The sequence below is a fragment of the Marmota marmota genome, unplaced genomic scaffold, assembly GCF_001458135.2.
Source record: "Marmota marmota marmota unplaced genomic scaffold, marMar, whole genome shotgun sequence".
In the NCBI taxonomy this organism is placed as follows: domain Eukaryota; kingdom Metazoa; phylum Chordata; class Mammalia; order Rodentia; family Sciuridae; genus Marmota; species Marmota marmota.
The window spans coordinates 26,546,060-26,567,897 of record NW_025999842.1 but is presented as its reverse complement, the minus strand read 5'-3'; the positions used below and the strand labels follow the sequence as shown (position 1 = coordinate 26,567,897).

The following is a 21,838-nucleotide window of genomic DNA, read 5'->3' as shown; positions in this document are numbered from 1 at the left end:
AACAGGAATTCCCTAAATCTTTATGAATTGCTCGTATGTTTCTGCTACTGTTTCATAAATATGTTCAGAGCCCTGTGCTGTGTAGACAACTATGCAAGAATTAGTTTTTGTCATGTGTTATGACCATACCCCATTCTCTGTCAACAGATGTCCTTATTTAGTTTGATTCTTAAAAACATTATTTGGGAACGGGTCAAACTTGCCATGTACCTAAGCTGAGGTGCTATTTACTAAATGCTCCCATCAACCTTTCAGATGGCCATTCCTGCTCAACTCATCTCACCTTGTTTAATTTTTTTGTTTTTGTGGGGGTGGGGTACCAGGGTACTCAGGGGCATTAGGCCACTGAGCCACATCCCCAGCCCTATGTTGTATTTTATTTAGAGACAGGGTCTCACTGAGTTGCTTACATCTTGCTTTTGCTGAGGCTGACTTTGAACTTGTGATCCTCTTGCCTCCCAAGCTACTAGGATTACAGGTTCTTTAATGTTTTGACTTTCTTTCTCCTCTGGAGACACAAAGAGAGCACTCAGTATCTTGGTCCCCATTTGACTGATGAGGAAAGTGAGGCTGAGAGAGGGTGAGGTAAAACTATGATCAAAGCAACCCAACTGGCTAATGGCAAGGGTGGGCCTAAAAACCAGGACCCTGACAAACCACTAGATTATCCTACCCCTTGCCATCTAGGACTTTAGGCCTCTTAGGCTTCTAGTCATTTTCTAAAAAGAATTCAAGAGAGGGAGATGGACTGGGAAAAGAGGATGAGAAAAAAGTATAGAAATATCATTGCCTAAATTATAATTGTAAGCTATGGAAATTATGGAAAAGCTTACACTGCACAATATATATTATTTCTTCCCAAGAGTTTTAAGTTTTCAAATAAAAATCAAATTTTCCTGAGTCTTCTAAAAAAAATTAAAAATGAGCTGGTGAAAGACCTCAGACTCATGGGCCCAAACATCCATTGCTTTGGACTACAGACGTTTCCATTCACTGTCAGCCTTGATTCTCAGGAGAGCAAACAAAGGAGCCCAGATGCTAGGCATGGTGGTGCACGCCTGTAACCCCATGGATTTGGGAGGCGGAGGCAGGAGGATAGAAAGTTCAAGGCCAGCCTGGGAATTTAGTAAGGCCCTCAGCAACTTGGCAAGACCCTGTCTCAAAAAATAAAAAGGGCTGGAGATGCACCTCAGTGCTAGAGCTCCCTTGGGTTCAATCCCCAGTGCAAAACAAAACCCACACAGCTCTTTTGATGTGACTGACTGTTCAGTCTCTCCCTGTGGAGCTGACCTTTCCTAATGGTAGGAAATAGTTCCTGAGAACCTACAGACCAGACTATTTATGCAGATGCCCTCTTAGTGGATGACATAGAGTATACGTGTCCCTCTACTGCTACTATATTCTGTATAGGTTTGGTTCCTTTTGGACGTTTTCCTGAGAATTAGAATAATTAATCTGTTTGGTTAAACTTTCTCTTTGGTTAAAAACTGTTTATTTCCTACTTTCACCTGAAAATTAAACCCTCTGCTTATCACCCTAAAATAGGGGTCACTTTTCCTGTAAAGGGTCAGATAGTAAATATTTTAGGCTTGGTGAACCACATGAGGTGTGTGTGTATGTATATATAATTTTTTTTTTCAAAGATGTAAAAAGGAACATTTTTTTTTTCCTCCAGAACTGGGGATTGAACCAGGGGTGCTCCACTACTGGGCTACATCTCCAGCCTTTTATATTTTTTTTCTTTCGAAATAGAGACTTACTCAGTTGCCCAGCCTCATCTGGAACTTGTGATTCTCCTGCACCAACCTCCTGAATTATTGGGATTACAGGTGCATACTATGTCTGCCTGGCTTGTAGAAAACATTAACTTAGGACCATCCTACAACAATACTCTGCCTGCCTTAATTTGATGCATTCTCTAAACAATTTCAAATGGGCCCTAGCCTGGATGGAATTAGTTGTAACAACTTCACTCATCCAGATTTCTGAAGGAAAACTAGGGCCAGTTGTGTTGGTAATTTAGGAAGCAGGTGAAGAAAGGGACCTCCCAAAGCTTCTGTAATAAACTGAAGGGCAACCTTTCCTTTGCTGGTTTTGCCATAAGAAGCCTGAGCCTGGGGAAGCTGGCCCCAGGGCAGGGGAAAATTTCAAATAAAAATCCTAGGAAACAACAAGGCAGTTTATTTCATAATGACTCGTGAGGTAGGTAGTGTGGGAAGCAGGAGGCAGGTCATTAAAGCCCTCCGTGGGCTTTGCTCCTCCAGAACACGCCTCACTCTGGGCAAAAGGTTCTCTCCACCATGAGGGGGAAAGCAGCACAGATCCAGTCTGGAGAGAAACACTGGCCAGGAAGTGTCTCCTAATCTTCACAAAATGCTCTGCAGATTCCTCTAATGGTAAGAGAACTTTATTTTAGTAAAAAGTTCCCCCCCCCTTTTTTTTTTTTAAATGTTGGCTCCTTCCCCCACCATTAGAAAGCAGCTTCATGGATAAAAAACAATCCATTTATTTAGACATACTTTTCTTAGGCAATGTTAACTTTTTCCACCTTCGTAACACCACTCGGTATTTTTCACTTTCAGTCTTCTCTTCAAACACTTTTTTCAGGAGAATCCGCATCACTGTCTCTGTTTCTGCTTCTTTGTCCTCTCCAATGAGAAGATCCAATGTATCTCCTATTTTCACCTGAAAAGAATAAGAAAATGAACCTTCATTATATTTCAGGACACCCAGGCCTATGCAGACATCTGTTTTTCTCCTTGTGATCAGGTGATCATTATCCAGGATGGGCAGGTAAGAAAGGGCTTTGACTCCTCTGAATCTGTCACCCTTTCCTGTGCCTTAGAGTGAAAGAGCCTCTCCAAAAGGGTGCCTCACACACAGGGACTCAACACCAGCCAGTATTCTTCAGAGCTAGACAACTGGCTGCCTGTGGGTGGGCAGTTTCTGTGTGTGGAATCGTTCAAATATGTTGATTGGATGATTTAGGAAATATTTGAATGGACATATTTTTTTGGGGGGATACTGGCAAGATAAAGAAGGTGGAACACAATCTTTGTGCACAGAAATTACCACATGTACTGGAAGGATAATTTCCAACACCACGCTTCAACTTATTTATTTTATTTATTTTTTGGGGGGGGGATACCAGGAATTGAACCCAGGGACATTTTACTTCCCCAGTCTTCTTGGGCTGGCCAAAATGGCTGGCTTTGAACTTGCAATCCTCTTGCCTCAGCCTCAGGAGTCACTGGGATTATCATCATATTAGAGACTGAACCTCAGGGTAAAAAACCTTTAGTAAAAGCTATATTATCTCCAAGTCCTTCTTTGAGACAGTCTCCCTAAATTGCTGAGGCTGGCCTCAAACTTATAATCCTCCTTCCTCAGCCTCCTGAGTCACTTGAATTACAGGTGAGGCCATGATACTGGGGATTTAACCCAGGGGCACTCTAGCACTGAGCCATATCTCCAGTCCTTGCCCTGAATTTGTAATCCTCTTGTCTCAGCCTCCTGAGCCACTGGGATTACAGGTGTGCAACACTGCACCTGGCTACTTTCATTGATTTTTTTTAATCCAGGTGACTTACATAAAATGGAGCTGGGGCAGTGTGTTGGAAATCATTCACTATGGACAACAGTCAGCTGCAGAGAAAAGGAAGTAAAGAAACTGCTTTTCCAGTGTTAGCTGGCCCAGGGCTGGGGATGTGGCTCAGTGGTAAAAGCACTTGCCTAGCACATATGAGGTCCTGAGTTCAATCCTCAGCACCAACAAAAACAAACAAAACACACCAGTGTTAGCTTGCCCAAGTGATGCCATACAATCATAGAGACAAGCCTCCACCCACAAAGGTGGCGTTGGATACTGTGGGTCAAACCCATTCTTGCCAAGAAGGGAGTTTTGGCTTGAGCTCCTCAAGGCACACCCTAGGGCAGTCCTGCCTGATCAAAGTCCTAAAATCTCAGGTCTGTGCTGAGGGTGTGAAGAACCTGTGACAGATTACTGGGTCCAAGTGGCTCAGGATCTCATGGAATCTTCCCAGAAGCTCAAGAAGGGACTAAACAGACCCAGTTGCCAGAGCCTGCTTAAAAAAAAAAAAAAAAAAAGGCCTCCCAAACACTCCCAATGGTGGGGAACAACCCCATGTGTGGTGGTCTATACGGTCTACATGGCTATTTAACACCTATTAGAGGGCGTCAGTTAAGAAGCATGATATTGCTGGGCAGCATGTCACACACATGTAATCCCAGCAACTGGGAGGCTGAAACAGAAAGATCACAAGTTCCGGGCCAGCCAGCAATTTAGCGAGGCCCCAGTGAGACTTTGTCTCAAAATGAAAAGGGTTGGAGATGTAGTTCATTGGTAAAGTGCCCCTGGAGTTCAATCCCAGTACCAAAAAAAAAAAAAAAAAAAAGACAGCAAAGGAGTGGGGCTGTGGCTCAGGGGTACAGCACGTGTCTAGCACACATGAGGCACTGGGTTTGATCTTCAGCACACATAAAAAAAAAAGGTATTGTGTCCATCTACAATTAAAGATATTAAAAAATTCATTCTTAAAAAAAAGCAGCAGGACTGGGGCTGGGGCTCAGTGATAGAGCACTTGCCTCACGTGTGTGGCACTGGGTTGGATCCTCAGCACCACATAAAAATAAATAAAGATATTGTGTGCATCTACAACTAAAAAAAATATTTAAAAAAAACCCACAAGATGTCAAATGCTGACTTTTGCCTTATTTTTCAATTACATTCTCTGCAGCAGACACAACTTCAGACAGTCAAAATATTTGTACCTCATCAGGACAACCCCATATCTATTCTCCCACCCACCCAAGTCCTCTGCAGGTCCAACTTTGATGTTCAACATGCACACGCCTACCTACTAACCACCATTCTACACTGGTCATTCTGGGAAGCACACAGTAGCTAGATGCAAAACTCTCAAGGCAGGGGCCAATTTTAAATCAATGACTTCTCCTCTGGGCTGAGAAACAGACTCAAATTACAGTCAGGCATCAAGACTGCTTTCCCCTTGAATGAAAGGGATGGAGGGGGGATGGGAATAGAAAAGACAATAGAGTGAATCTGACATAACTTTGCTATTTTCATATATGAATACATGACCAGTGTAATTCCACTTCATGTACAACCACAAGAATGGAATTCTAGTTAGAATGTTATATTCCATTTATGTATAATATGGCAAAATACACTCTACTGTCACGTATATCTAAAAAGAACAAAAAGACTGCTCTCTCCTTAACTATGAAGAATGGACCTACATAGGCATCATCTGGAGGGGCTCTGCCCTCCTATAGTTCTGTTGGGTTCAATCAGAAATGTAAGACTTGAGCCAGCTCCAAGCTGGCCTCTAAATTTGAGGCCAGCCGTGGCAACTTAAAACTCAAAATAAAATAAAAAGAGCTGGCAATGTAACTCAGTGGTACAGCACCCCTATGTTCAATCCCCAATACTGCCAAAAAAAAAAAAAAAAAAAAAAAAAAAAAAAAAAAAAAAAAAAAAAAAACACAAGGCTTGGAAACTGCTTACCTCTTTTGGCATAAATTTATTTCATTAAAATTTATTTTTAATAAAAAAATGCATGTGATACAAAAGGGTATACAAATAAAAGGCAATATTCTTTGCATCCTTTCAAAGATACATGGTTCAGTTATCGTGCAGTTGAAAAGTGAATCCCTTTGGTGGCTTCCTTCTGGGGCAGAGAGAGGCTAGGGATGTTTCTCCTGTGCCCAGATGATCAGGGGGAGAGGTGAGTTTAGGAAGACATCAACCCCACATTTGGGCTCCTCACACCCACTGTTTGTCAACAGCTACTCAGCACCTACAGCAATATGGATCCCACCTATTTTGCAGCTCACAGAAAAGCTTTGTCCAGCTGTAGGCAGCCAGGGTTGGAGCTGCAGCATCCGGCAAGCGCCTGACCCTCTGAGGCCAGCAGCCAGACACAGGCTCTGTGGAGCAGGCCAAGGAAGGCGAGGCATTCTTTATTCCCCTCCCAGGCCCTGTCCTTTAGCAGACACAAAGCAAAACTGGCTGGGATTACTGGCTGTTCCAAATATCTACATTTCAAATCTCCCCTTAGCTGCAGTTTCTATGGCTACCAGGCCTCCTAGTAACAAGGCAGCTGAGTGTTAATGCTGGTCTCTGCCTTTGCTGACCCTCAGGAGAAATCTGGAAGGCAGTTGAGACAACAGAACACCCATGGCAGAATGAAGCAGCAGCAATTAGGCCTTAGTTAACAATATCTCAAAGAGGAGGGAGAAAAATAGGCTTGTGGGGTTTGTAAATGAGGCCCCAGCAGAGAGGCAGGGTGTGCAGGGAGTAATCATTCCATACTCCAAGAACAGGTCTTGCCTTTGGAATACGGTGACTGAGGAGAAAGCAATTAAGGGCAGAGCAGGGCCTATCTGGAGCACCTGGTTTTCTGCAGTTCACTGAACAATGGCTGACACGCCAGTCTGAACCTGCCGACTCAAGAGCTGTCAGAGGATCCTGGGCCTTGTGGGGAAGCGGGTTGCTGAGACAAGCATGGGGGAGCTTTCCCTCCTTCTGCCCACATAGCTGCAAGAACCTGTATCTCAGGGAACAAGGTCTGCAGGATGCCTCAGTGCTCACCCCAGTGCAGGTCAGGACAGTTACTGTTTCCCATCCCAGGGCAACAGGAGGTAGCTAAGGTCCTCCAACCCCAGGGGGATTATGGAAGATGAAATAAAACCTACCTCCAAAAGTGTATCTAACTTCACTGAAATATTTGTTCCTTATAAGAGATGACATCTTCTAATATCTCATAGGTGTTATGTTTCCAAACTTTTAAAAAAGGGTCTTTCTCTTAACCCTTTTAATGTGTTTTGTTAACTTTTACTAACAGTATTTATTTTCTCCAATTATGTGACACATACTTATGGTAAAAATTCATAACATAAAAGGCATGAAGAAAATCAACACAATCCATAACGTGCCAAAGATACATAATAGTAATGAAAATATTTTAATTCCAGATATATATATATATATATATATATATATAATATATGTGTGTGTGTGTGTGTGTGTGTGTGTGTATATAATTTTTTTTTTTTTTTTNNNTTTTTTGGTGGTACTAGGGACTGAACCCAGAGGTTTTTATCACTGGACACATCCCCAGCTTTATTTTTTATTTTTAATATTTTTTAGTTGTCAATGGACCTTTATTTTATTCATTTATATGTGGTGCTGAGAATTGAACCCAGTGCCTCACACATGCTAGGCAAGTGCTCTACCACTGAGCCACAGCCCCAGCCCCAACCAGCCTCTTTTTAAAAATTGAGACAAGTCTTTTTAAGTTACTTAAGGCCTCACTAAGTTACTGATGCTGGCCTACAAGTTGTGATCCTCTTGCCTCAGTCTCCCGAGTTACTGGGATTATAGGTGTATACCACTGCACCCACCTACATGTAACTATTTTTACAATTTGGGGAGGGGGTACCAGGGACTGAATCCAGGGATCCCTAACCACTAAGCCACATCCCCAGCACTATTTATTTTTTTATTTATTTTTGTGTGTGGTGCCGGAGATTGAACCCAGGACTTTGTGCATGTGAGGCAAGCATTCTACCAACTAAGCTATATCCCCAGCCCACTTTTTATTTTGGAGCAGGGTCTTGCTAGGTTGCTTAGGACCTTGCTAAATTGCTGAGGCTGGCCTTAAACTTATGATCCTCTTGCCTCAGCCTCCCAAGCCATACAAAATATTTTTAAGCCAGGCACAGTGGTGCATTCCTGTAACCCAAGCTACTGAGGAGGCAGAGGCATCTCAAAAAACAAATGTATCAGCCAGACATGGTGGTGCATGACTATAGTCTCAGTGACTTGAGAGGCTAAGGCAGGAGGATTATAAGTAAGTTCGAGGTCAACCTGGCAACTTAGTTAGACTAAATAAAAAGGGCTGGGGATGTAGCTCTGGGTAGAGTGCCTCTGGATTCAATCCCCAGTAGCAATACAAAACAACAAAACAAAAATCCGAGGTATGTATGTTGTGTGTACATATGCATATATATATATTTTTTTCTCTTTTCTTTTAAGGTCAAGAGTGTTAGTGGCAGTGCTTGGCTAACATGCACAAACCCTTGAGTTTAATCCCCTACATGACAAAAAAACAAACAAACAAGCAAACAACCCCCAGAACACAAAAATAATAATACTGTCAGAAAATACAGACCATCTTTTTCAAGCTGCTGTACACACAGAGCAGTGTACTCAAGCAAGAGCTCAGTGGGGGCTGCAGAAATGAACAGAATGGAACATCTGCTCAGATAACATCAGGGCAAAGAACACCTCTACATGGATCAAATGTTTCTTTTTTTTTTTTTTTTAATTTTTTTAATATTTATTTTTTTTTAGTTTTCGGCAGACACAACATCTTTGTTTGTATGTGGTGCTGAGGATCGAACCTGGGCTGCACGCATGCCAGGCGAGCGCGCTACCGCTTAAGCCACATCCCCAGCCCCTCAAATGTTTCTTTTTAATCTAATTATTATGATTCCATGGAGGCTAACATTAATACCCTGGAAGTTTAATTAATGGATTGTTGCCAGTCCTGATGGTAGCTTATCCCAAAATCCTCTTCATCACAAGGTCATTAAGGCTACAAAGGAGAAAGTGGTCTGTGTGAGTGACTGAAGCCTGTTGTTAACACCCACCAGCTGACCAGAACTACAGAGGACCTCAAGAGAAGGTAAGGGAAAACAGGGCAGCCTTGAGTAGTGGCAGAACAATAAACAAAAATTTCTGGCTGTCATTATAAGTTTAATGTCTCACCGTTCTGCTTTTCTTCCATAATTTTTCCCCATTAAGTCTGAGTTCACCTTTGTAGAATGCATCTTCCACTTTGCTATTCAAAAAAAAAAAAAAAGTCAAAATACTTTAAAATATAGAAATATATTCAAAATAATTATACAGGTTTGAGAGAAACACCTGCCGTTAATATTTATTCTGACGACGCCCCATAAAATCTGCATTTTGAGTGCTAGGAAAGTGAAACTCAACTTTGTCTGTATGTATCTAAAACCGGGAGACCAAAGGGCACTTCTGAATATATGCTGAACTACTGCAAAGATTTTCTAGTACTGTTGGGCTGTTAATTAGATGAAGCTTTGTGTATCTGTCAGTAGGGATTAAACCCTTGGTCTAATACAGGGCTACGTCCCCAGACTCCTCCCTCTTTTTAAAAAAAAAATTTTGAGATAGGGTCTTGCTGAGTTGCTAGCCTGGCCTCAAACTTGTGATACTCCTGTATCAGTCTCCCGAGTAACTAGGATTACAGGTGTGCATCACTGTGCCTGTCTATAGGAGGTTTTAGCATGCATACCAACCTCTATTCTCCCAGTGCAACAACTACATGGCTACAACTTGGTGATTAAGAATACTCAAAGTGAGTGGACACTGAATTCCCCTCAGGCACCTGCTCTACACTCTGAGAGAAAACCCAGGCACTACATTCATATCAAGACAATTAAGAAACCTTAAGGTTGAGGAAGTGCCAACCCAACAACTGCTCAACTCTCCGAATTTAAACCACTGAACAACCAGATCAGAGGATGCAGACAAAAATTTCCTTTTGATGATCTGACTCCAGGTGACTGATAGTTGGGGTTCAATTTAATAATAACAGCAGTAACTACTACTCTGGGAAAGGAGATGTCCTGTTATGAGTTTGCCAGATTTTGGAGAACATTCAACAAATTCTGATCATCAGCCAAGAGGGGGACCAATGGGCCCAAATCTTTTTGAGACTCTTAAGCTTCATGAATTAAAAAAATTATGCCATTAAATGAGGTCTTAAAGGTACAAATTACATAAGGAAATCTTTCTGAATGTATTCATACCACAATTCTTACCTTGTATGCAGTATGCACACAATCAATCAATGATTGCTAAAGGAATGAGTGACAATGATGGTCACTGTTATAACCAGTCTAGCTGAGAGAATGAGCATATTAAAGAAATTCTGGGGGCTGGGGTTGTGGCTAAGTGGTAGAGCGCTTGCCTAGCATGTGTGAGGCATTGGGTTCGATTATCAGCACCACAAATAAACAAATATATAAATAAAGGTCCATCAATAACTAATAAAAATTTTTAAAAAAAGAAATTCTGAAAGTTACAGTTACTATTTCTATGTATTACAAACACATTAAATTTTCTTCATAATATGTAACATATATTGAATACTGACTATGTGCCAGGCACCATTATAAGTGCTTTGGATAGATATTTAATCCTAGCAATTAACCTCTAAAGGAGGTTCCATTATCCCTGTTTGACAGATAAGGAAACTGAGATATAGAGAGTTGAAGTAACCTGCCCAGGGTCATACACAGAACCAGGATTGAAACCCCAGTAGTCTGGTTCAAGAGCCTGTATTATTAACCACCACAATATACTCCTCTTGTTGATTCTGAAAGGTACCTTCTCACATTGTAGTGAAATCCAGGTGCGTTTTTATGCTTGCTATATACATCTAATATGGTGATTCCTTTTCTCCTCAAGAAGCTGTTATTAAATCAATGGTTCATCGTATACTCAATTGTGCCTTAGAATCAAGGAAATATGGCACATGGGAATTGCAGACAGTCACTTGACTTCTTAGGGAATCAGTTTTCTCATCTATAAAATGAAATAGTTGAAACAGGTTACCTATAAGGTCCTTTCATATCTGTGGTTATTCTTTACCATAAATACAGGCTGAGTGATTTATGATACTACATTAAAATAACCAGATGACAATTGGGTTTATAATAAAACATACATCATACTCACTTTCTCCCAATATCAAGGCCTGTCTTCAGGATAACATCATACCGAAAAGACTGCACAACTTTCTCCAGGTCTTTGTAGTCTTTGATTACACTAGGGTCATCCTCCAGCTCCGCTTCCTGCTCACTCCTGTCCTCAGGATCACCCTCCTCATCAGAGTCTTCTTCATCCTCTAATTTTTGCACAGTCTTTTTAGAGGATTTTTTAGACCTTATATTACTTTTGAGTCTTATGGAAAATGGAAAAATATATTCTGGAGATACCAAAAGCCCTGGGAGTCTCAAAGGGAAGATACTATGGAGAAGTATTTTATACTTTGATGTATTTAACTTGCTACTAGAAAAATACAAGTATCGATTCCAGGAAGCACAGAGTTTATGTGAAGAAGGTGTCCCTTGAAGAACATTCCAGAATCCAATCCAGGCATCTGATCTTCTTAAAACACCAGTGAGCAATCTGACACTAGTCATAGCCATGGCACATGTAACCTGAAACAGATAATAATTTAGTTTTATTTCACAAGTGCAGCATCATAAATCACACCCACATGCTGTGAACACTTTATATCTAGTATTATACGTAGGCTTCCCTATACAAGGCCATATTAGTCTGTACCTGCCAAGAGTAGTACCATACCATGGTGCAATTAGTATGCTTAGCTCCTAGGGTTGTCACAATGGTTCAATAAGACACCAACATGTGTGAAAACACTGGTTCTACTCTTTTCCCTCCCTCCAATTAGCTCTGGGTACTGTCTGCTACTGAAAAATATTATCAATAATTCTCAATGACTTTTCTTTTGTTAAAAGAAAAATTTTGAGAAACTGTTTATTAATATATACTATATCCTTATAATATTCATATGCCAAGGAAAGAGCAGATCATGACTTCATGAAACCCACAATGAACCTCTAAATGATTTCAACCTTCAACCCCGGTGAATCAGAGCTAGGAATAAACAAATGGGATAGACTTGATTTTTACTTCCTTTTTTTTTTTTTTTAAATGTTGGGTTGGGGAGGGACCAGGGATTGGACTCGGGGGCACTCAACCACTGAGCCACATCCCCAGCCCCTTTTTGTATTTTATTTAGAGACAAGGTCTTACTGAGTTGCTTATCGCCTCTCCATTGCTGAGGCTGGTTTCGAACACACAATCCTCCTGTCTCAACCTCCTGAGCCGCTGGGATTACAAGCATGTGCCACTGCTGCTGGATGATTTTTAATTCCTTTAACATTTTCTTCCCACTGTTTGAGGCATTTGCTAGCAGAAGGGGCAGAGACCCACAAAACTAGATAATCATTTGCAGAGATACTGAGATGCTGATATGCTAGAGATCAATCAATTCCTTATCTTCACCTCAAATGCAGCAGAAATCATACTATGATGGTGGCAGACCTCCCTAAGCACACCAAGATTGTTTTAGGGACCATGATTTGGTAATAAGAGAAGGGTTTCCACATGGTTGATATCCTCATACTGTGAGTCTGTAAAATGTCTTTGTGCCAAGATTATACTTAGGTAATGACTTCTTTGATAATGGTTCTCTTCAGGTTTTCTTCCATTTATTACATTTACTTCTATTTATTTCATTAATTCCATTTATTTCATTTATTACAAGGCTGACAACAATAATTATCTGTATGGCTCACTCAAAAATACAGAGCTAGCTGGGTGCAGTGGTGCACACCTGTAATCCCAGCTGCTTGGGAGCCTAAGGCAGGAGGATCATGAGTTCAAAACCAGCCTCAGCAACTTAGCGAGGCCCTAAGCAACTTAGTGAAACCCTGCCTCAAAAAATAAAAAGGACTGGGGATGTGACACAGAAGTTAAGCATCCCTGGGTTCAATCCCTGGTATTGTACCAAACCAAACCAAACCAAACAAATAAACAAACAACAACAACAAAAAAAAACAACCAGGGCTGGCTACTTTCAGTTTATAGTTAACATTTTGGGGCCTTATTTTCCTGGCATAATGAGTAGACAACATAAACTTGACTTTATTATTCTAAGCCTTCAATGAGAAAAATAAGCAAGCTGAACTTAAGGGCTATTTTTCAACATAATTATAATTTGGAATAATTTTTAAGTGCTATTAAATTCATATTCTAAAATAATTGTAGGGAACTACTTAAAGCACCGTCAAGAAAAATGTTTCAAAAAATTACAGGGCTAGGGAGTATAGCTCAGTGGTAATGTGCTTGCCTTGCATTTCATGGTTTGAGCCCTGGCACTAGTGGGGAGAAAAGGTACATTTATACATATTCTAATTTAATAGAAACTGAACAATACTCATTTAAAGAAAGAAATTTACATTTTATAAAAGTAGAGATAAAGGAAGAAAATACCATATCCCAGGAGTTCTGAGACTTTGTGTTTCAAGGATCACTAAAGATTTTTTTTCTTTAACAAAAGCTACCTTCACCTACTATAATACCAGAGAGAATGGAGTTTTAGGAGCAGGGGACTAGGAAGAACAGTCACTTCAACTGAGGGGAAGGAAATGGCCATCACTAGGGTTAGGAAGTTGAGTCTCTATGTCAGTTCCTGGGTGTCACATTCCCTATTCTAATGTCCTAGCTTTAGCTGAGTAATTCCAATGACTCAGAAGGCTGAGGCAGGAGGATAACAAAGTTCAAGGTCAGCCTGGGCAACTTAGGGAGACCCTGTCTTGAAATAAACAAATTTTAAAAAGGGCTCTAGATGCAGCCCAGTGATAGAGGACTTGCCTAGCATATGTGAGGCCCTGGGTTCAATTTTGTACTAGTTTCAATTCCCAGTACAAAAAAAAAGTCCTAGCTTTATACTACACTGTTGTTTTCTTTGAAGAATGCCTGGATATGATGCCTTAGGCCCACATCAGATGGTCACATTTACCTACAAGAGGCAACCTTTACTAGCAAAAAGTAACTATTTAAAATCATACTGACATGTAAATAAAACACATTTTTAAATGTCAAACTAAGTTTTACCTTTGTGTTCATTAGCTACTTACTCCCTCTGTGATCTGCTTCTCTTTCCAGCAGGCAAATACTGCCTACTGGATGTTTAGATAAAATATATGAAAAATATAAAACTGAAGAAACAAATTAATCTAGTTTTTGCTGGAAATGATGACCATTTGAAGATGTTAGCCAGTGGACACTTGGGCCTCAAGGGAGGAGCCTAAGAACCCAGAACTGGTCAGAGGAGCCCTAAGGTGGAAGTAGGAAGTCAGAGAGAATCCAGAGTTCCTTATATTTAATTTGAAAATAATATTCCATTGCTGAAAAGGTTTGTCCTTTTAGCATGGCCTCCATCTCTTCCAGATTCCACACAAGTTCCTCTCATCCTTTGCCAACCCCTGCACCAGACTCTAGTTGCACAAATACTACGTAATTTGCCATTTTCTAATTAGTTCATGTGGACTGTTTTATCTCCCATCCTCAAAGGGGAGGGAGGGCAGAAACTGTGTCATATTCCTCACTCCCACCCCCTTTCTGCATAGCACTTTTTTAAAAAACTCAATAGTTGCAGATTCATTTTCTAGAAATGACTGAATATCCTACCCATTACCACATCTAACCTGCATTCACTCATTTGCCCACATATCCAAGGGCCTAACCAGACCTAGGTGTAAAACACCCACCTTGCCCTGATGGTAGTGCCATTTAGTTACAATGTGGGCAAGTAATTTATTTATTGGCTGTCAGAGAACAGAAATAAACATAGGTGTGGAGGAGAGGAGACTAGACCCTGTAACAAGTTGTGGCTCAAGGAAATAGATGTCTAAGGCACATTCTAATAGCAAAGGTGACCTGAAACAATTATTTTTTTTTTTTTACTTTCTAGCGGACCATTCTATCAGCATTTCTATTGCTATTTCTCTCATTCAAAAACAATCAAATAAACAAAAAAAGCAAATCTTTTAACTTTACTACTTCCCAGCTACTACCTTTCCTTGCTCTTCTTTACATAAAATTCCTCAAAAGATGGGTCCATAATCTTTCCAATTCCATTCCTGTCATTTCCTAAATTCAAAAGGTCATTGGTTAGTCTTCATTTTACTTCACTTCTGATCACTCCCTCTTCTTTATTTGCTTCTAGGACACCTCACTCTTGGAATTCCTCCTATTTCACCAAGAGCTACTTCTCAAAACTCCTTTGCTAATTCCTTTCGTTTTCCCTGATATCTTACTATTGGAGGGCCCAAAGGCTCAGTCTTAGTCCTCTTCTTTTCAGCTTTTAAGTGTACTGTCAACTACTTTTTTTTTTTTTTTTCTTTTTTGGCATTGAGGATTAAACCCGGGGACACTTTACCATTGAGCTATACCCCCAGTCCTTAAAAAAAAAAAAAAGTCTTGGGTCTCACTAAGTTGCCCAGGCTAGACTCAAACTTGGGATCCTTTTCCCTCAACCTCCCAGGTAGCTAGGACTACATGTATGTACCACTCTGCACCACTCAGCCAACCTGTTTTGACAAATGCATCAAAACACCAAGTATTTCCATGGCTTTAAGTACTACCCTTATAACGAAGTACTTCCTAATCTATAACCCCATTCCAGAACTCTCCCCCTAATTCTAGACTTGTATATCTGCACAAAAAGAGTTAACATAACAAGCCTGAAATTACTATCTTTAGAAAGGCCTGCTTGCAAAATTGTCTGAGAATTCGGACTTTAAGAAAGTTCCAACCATACCCCAAACTGATAGGAATGGTGCCAAAATTGTACCATTTGTTTTATGCTAAATACCTACATTTTTTCTGGGAGTCTGTTATAATTGTTGCCATAGAAATTAAGCATGTCCTGTGTCACTCTACTGCAGAGGACTTTTAGAGAAAATGGTGCCTAGTTTCCTCCAGACTTTGCCCTATTTGTCTTTTCTCTTTGGTTATTTTGCTTGGTATTCCTTTCCTGTAATAAATTATAGCTATGAGTATGATTATATGCTGAGTATTGTGAGTCCATTTAGTGAACAGAACCCCCAATACAAAGTCCAAATGTCTATTTGACATCTCCACAAGAGTAATAGGCACCTCAAACTTAACTGGTCCAAAAACAAACTCCTCATATACCCCCAGCCCCAGACCTGCTCCACCTACAGCCCAGTTAATGGTAACTCCATCCTTCTAATTGCTAAAAACAAAAGCATCTAGTCATTCTTGATGCTTCTCTTTCCATCATATCCATAATGTTGGAAATCATGTTGGCTGTATTTTTTTTTTAAGAGAGAGAGAGAGAGAGAGAGAGAGAGAGAGAGAGAGAGAGAGAGAGAGAATTTTTAAAAATATTTATTTTTCAGTTTTCGGTGGACACAACATCTTTATCTTTATTTTTATGTGGTGCTGAGGATGGAACCCAGCGCCCCGCGCATGCCTGGCGAGCTTGAGCCACATCCCCAGACCCTTGGCTGTATTTTCAAAACATGTCCAGAGTCCTACCACTTCTTACTACTTACACTGCTACTACAGATTCAGCCCACCATCACCCATCCCCAGGTGACACAAAGGCTCCAAGGAAGTCTGTTCTCCACAATATGGCAAGAATGATCCTCTGATTCTTTTAAAAAGCTGTCAGACCAGGGGTGGTGGCCTATATCTGTAATCCATACCTACTTGGGAGGCTGAGGCAAAGGATTACACTTTTGAGGCCAGCCTGGGCAACTTAGACCCTATCTCAAAATAAAATATAAAGGGCTAGGGGTGTAGCTCAGTGGTGGATCACAGTCCTGGGTTACATCCCCAGTTCCACAAATTCTTTAAAAAAGTGATTCAGACTATATTACTTGTTTCCTCAAATCCCCCCCAAAGCACCCAAAACCCTCATCACCTGCCTCTTTCACCCTTTGCTCGCTCAATTATAGACAACTGGCCATCTTCATACTCCTCAGATACAAGGGACTGTCTTAGCTCATTTTCTATTGCTACAACCGAATACCACACCCAGGTAAGTGAATACAGGTATTTATTTAGCTCATCATTTCTGGAGGCTGTAAAGTGCAAAAGCATGGTGCTGGCATCCCATAAGGACCTTCTTGATGCATGGTTACATGGTAGAGGGCATCATGGCAACAGAGCAAGAATACGGAGAGCTCTCTTTTATAACAAAAGCACTTCCTCAAATAACCTATTAACCTATGGATGGACTACTCCATTCATAAGGGCAGAATCCTCATGACCCAATCACCTCCCAAAGGTCCCACCTTTCAACACAGCTGTACTGAGGATCAAGTTCCCAACACATGAAATTTGGGGCCACATTCAAACCATAGCAGGGAACTTTCTTCCAGCTTTGTGAAACACTCTTATTCCGATTATCTGCAAAGGTAACTCTCTACCTTCTTCAAATCTTGATTCAGTGTCCCCTCAATGAGGCCTACCTACTCTTTAAATAGTTTTAATTGTAGATGAACACAATACCTTTATTTTATTTTCATGTGGTGCTGAGGATCAAACCCAGTTCCATATGTGAGGCAAGCACTTTATAACAGCAGCACCCTATTCCAATTCTATTCCATCTTGCCCTCCCCAAATCCCTTACCTTGTATACCTTGTTCTCCCACAGCACTTATTACATGCTACCATGTAATTTACTGGGTGTTTTTTTGTTTGCCCATGTCCCTAAGATGAACACTTCAAAACAGTAGGATTCTTCACCCCTATTTCCCCTCCTCTGCTGCATTCTAATAGGCGAGAATAATGCCTGGCAATTGTTAAGCACTTAATTCAAAAGGGGGGCTGAGGTTGTGGCTCAGTGGTAGAGCACTTGCCTGGCATGTGTGAAGCACTGGTTTAGATCCTCATCATCACATAAAAATAAAGGTATTGTGTCCATTACAACTAAAAAAATTAAAAACAAACAAACAAACAAAACCTTGTGGAATGAAAGTAGACCAGGAGAACTGGTATATTAGAAATGAACCCAGAAAAGAACACACAGAAGGACTGGACTGATGGGCAAGGGGCTACATCTCTAAGTTTGGACCATCAAAGTTTGAACCTGACCCAGACAGCATGAAGCCACAGAAAGATCTTAAGTAGGAAAATGACCGAATAGGAGCGTACATTGAAATATCTCTTCAGCTGTGTGGATGTCGAGTAGAAGCATGAGTGCCAACAAGCCGAAACAGGTAAAATTTGTGAACTAACCTAGGTCTGCAAGAAGAGCAATGTTAGGATACAAAGGCAACATGTCCTTGACCTGCACGAAGCTGAAATCGCTGCACAGGACATGGATCAGTCGGATGGGGAAACCCGTCTAAATGTTGTGACGATTACTGTAGCTTAAGGTTACTGTCCCTTCTAGAGACCTCAGAAGCTGAGGGCTGAGACAAGGTCGGATTCCCCTCGCGCCCTCCCCATCCTGCAGGCTGTGCACCTTTCCAACTCCCCAAGGTCAGAGGAAATTGAACACCCACGTCACCGGGTTCCGAGTCTGCGTCTGAAGCCAGCAGAGGCGCCCCGGCCCAGGAGCCCCGACGCACCCAATCCCACAGTCCTCGTGCAGCCCCAGAGCTCACGCGGCGTCCGCAGGTTGTTCGGACTCAGCAGGACGCAGGAGACTCTTGCGTGGACCTGGCAGGAGTGTGGGCGGGGCACAGAGGGTCCCAGCCTATGTTTCACAGTGAAAAAGTGAAGCAACAGAGACCGGCACGGGCCGGGGGCGCGGCGCGCCAGTAGGGGCGCACTTACCTGTACGTCAGGGCCGCCGCTCCCTCCCCGCCGCCGCGCCGACTGCAGGTCCCCAGTCCAACCCTCCACCCGCTCCTGCCCCGCCCCTTCCCCGCCCCTTCCGCCTGCGAGACCAGAACAGGCCGGAAATGACGCGTGGTCAGGGCGATACTGGCGTAGCGACCCCTGCTGGAGGCCACGCCTTGGAGGACCCCACAGGAGCGGCGCCCTGAAGACTGCCTCAGGCCTAGCTGATCCAGGCTGCAGCGCCGTGTGGTTCCACGTGGCTCAGAAAAGCTTAGCTATAATGCAACGGTCGTTTCTCTGGAGTTGCCAGCACCTTTGAGAGAGTTATAAACGTTGTCTCCAAATAAATGTACACACATTCTAGAACGTGGAAGTTTAGAACATCCTTTCAAGAATAAAGCGAATGAAAGGATAAACTGCACCCTGGTTTGTCCAGTTCACTTGTCACCTGTTGGTGATTGGATGGCCAAAAAGAGGATGTGTGTGTGTGTGTGTGTGTGTGTGTGTGTGTGTGTGTGTAAAAATACGCCCGGCTAGTGTATCTATGGAAACAGCCCTTTTGAAGTAACAAGACGAACCAGATTCTAAAAGAAGAATTTTCATAGAATACCTGTTTCATAGTTTTATACCTGTTCATATTAATGCTTTTGGGAACACGTGCATCTCAAAATAGAAATAGATTTTTCTTTGTTTTCAGGAAGTCCTCTGTTAATTGTCCTGCGCAATAGCTTTGCTACTTATATTTTCTTTTAAAAAAATATTTTTTAGTTGTAGTTGGACACAATATCATTTATTTATTTATTTATTTTTATGTGGTGCTGAGGATCAAACCCAAGGCCTTGAACATGCTAGGCAAGCGCTCTGCCACTGAGCCACAACCCCGGGCCCAAGTTAGTATTTTCTTTTACGCAGCTTCACACAGTGGCTACTTCGTTGCATTTGTGCAATAAGAAACAGCAGTTGCAAATTGTTTCAAGTGTAGGAATGATACAAATTGACGTGTGTCAGTTCAGTTATACTGTTGACATATTGAGAAATGCACAGTTGCAGTTACTAGTTTAAGTCATTTGTGAAACATTACAGATACATTGTTAATAAATGTGCCCCTAATTGGGTTAATCATAATTATTACAAACTGACAGAATTGCTGAATAATTATGGTGAGAATGGAAGAAGAGAACACAGTGATATTGAATTATATACAATCAAATTGGTCACTGGCCTTTAAAAAAAAATAAAAATTGGGGAGCTGAGGTTGTGGCTCAACGGTAGAGTGCTTGCCTAGCACTTGCGAGGTGCTGGGTTCGATCTCAGCACCACATAAAAATAAATAAATAAAATAAAAGGTATTGTGTCCAGCTACAACTAAAAAATATTTTTTAAAAAACATTTAATTAGATGAATCAAGGTAGTTTTTAAAACTTAAAAATGCTAATCATAGTTAAAATCTATGGTGAGATTAACAAGTAATGTAAAGTATAGTGACTTTAAAAACGTTTTGCATTTCTTTATAGTACTCCCCCTGCCTATCCTACTCCATTTCTTTTTACTATGGGAGAGAAATTCCCCCACAGGATTCCTATGTATTTGGTGCCTTAGGGGATGTGGTTTTCACAGGTGTAGACCACCTACTGAACTAAGATCCCATTTTAGTCACTAGCACTGCACTACTTCAGACCAGAAGATGCAGAAAATTGATCTCTTGGTTGAGCCCTAAAATCTGGGATGGAACACTTAATTTGGTATAAATATTTATCTTATGTAGGGTTTGGGCTATGGGTTGAATTTCACTTTCTTTTTTTTTAAGATGGACACAATATCTTTATTTTGTTTACTTTTATGTGGTGCTGAGGATCGAACCCAATGCCTCACATGTACAAGTCAGTTATAGCTCTACTGCTGAGCTATAACCCCAGCCTCAAATTTCATTTTCTCATATGAAATCCACACAATTACTTTCTAAGCCTGATGTGGTGGTACATACCCAGCTATCTGGGGAGGCTGAGGCAAGTTCAAGGCCAGCCTGGACAATTTTGCAAGACTCTGTTTCAAAATAAAAAATAAAAAGGACTGTTGTAGTACCCCCAGTACTACCACCAGCAACACACACACACACACACACACACACACAATGCACGTATACACACTTTCTACCTGGAGTAGAAAGTTCTCTTTTACTGCCTCATCCTGTTTATCCTAAACCTCAAGTTTAGCTAATCACCAAAAAGTCTCAAGCCTCCACTGGTGCCCTGAATGTTCCATCCCTTCTTACCTTCTCAAGGAATTTATTGTGGTGGTGGTTTTGTGTGTGTTGTTTTTGGGGTACTGGGGATTGAACACAGGGGCACTCTATAACTGAGCTGTATCCCCAGCTCTTTTTTATTTTTGTATTTTGAGACAGGGTTTTGGTAAATTGTGGAGGCTGGCCTCTAACTAGCCTGCCTCAGTCTCCAGAGTTTGCCCCAAATTTTGAATTTTATCAAATAATTTTTCTGAGCTGGATGTGGTGGTGCACACCTGCAATCCCAGTGGCTTGGGAGGCTGAGGCAGGAAGATCATGAATTCAGAGCCAGTCTCAGCAATTTAGCAAGGCCCTAAGCAACTTAGCGAGACCCTTTCTCAAAAATAAAATAAAAAAGAGCTGGGGATATGACTCAGTGGTTAAGCACCCCTGGATTCAAACCCCAGTACTAATACTGCTACTACTACTATAACAGTGGCCCAGGTTATGCCTTGCTTCTCTAAAACTGACATTTTTTCCCCTTCTTCCTGATCCTCTCCTCCCTGATTTTCTCCTCCCTGATCTCTCCTTCCTAATCTCTCCACACAATCTTGGGGAAACAGAACATGTGGAATGTAGCTTTTGAATCACCTCAGGAAAAAACAACAATAAAACCTGTTCCCCCTGATGGGGAGAATCACAGACTTTGGAACCTGAGTCTCCTGTGTTTCTCCTTTGCTAGCAAAGCAATAAAACTTCTTTTTCCTTTTTCTCAAAATTGTGTCCTCATTGTTGGATCAGTATCTGGGATAAGGACCGAGCTTTTGGTAACACCACTACTAATTAAAAAAAAAAAAAAAAGAATCAAAAAACCAGCATCTTGCTCAGTATTTTATGAAACAGCAAGAGCAAAAAGGTCACTCTCACTTTTCCTCTTCTCCTGAAGCAGGTCCTAAAACCTAAAGGGAGGGATGGATCTGAGAGAGAGAGAGAGAGAGAGAGAGAGAGAGAGAGAGAGAGAGAGAGAGAGAGAGAGAGAGAGAGAGATATCTCCGTATCTCCTGTAACTTTTCCTTGAAGCAGGTTACAAGATCCTCATTCAAGAAGTGCCCTTCCTATGCCCTAAG

The 21,838-nt window shown here is 41.4% G+C and overlaps 1 protein-coding gene across 5 annotated transcripts; it reads right to left on the bottom strand.

The window, feature by feature from the left end:
* Positions 1-2,145: 2,145 nt before the first annotated feature.
* On the bottom strand, positions 2,146-18,563 carry Mtres1 (mitochondrial transcription rescue factor 1). 5 transcript variants are annotated; one of them, XM_015499787.2, is made up of 5 exons: positions 18,485-18,563; positions 10,814-11,298; positions 8,816-8,888; positions 2,520-2,685; positions 2,146-2,390 (listed from the first exon to the last, which is right to left on the bottom strand). In XM_015499787.2, the coding sequence occupies exons 2-5, from the start codon at positions 11,284-11,286 to the stop codon at positions 2,161-2,163; spliced, it is 942 nt and encodes a 313-aa protein (XP_015355273.1). In that variant the 5' UTR covers positions 11,287-11,298; positions 18,485-18,563; the 3' UTR covers positions 2,146-2,160. The 5 variants fall into 5 exon arrangements, with proteins under 5 accessions (XP_015355273.1, XP_015355285.1, XP_015355292.1 ...); XM_015499799.2 differs by lacking the exon at positions 18,485-18,563 and adding an exon at positions 18,211-18,441; XM_015499806.2 differs by lacking the exon at positions 18,485-18,563 and adding an exon at positions 18,277-18,441.
* Positions 18,564-21,838: the final 3,275 nt, after the last annotated feature.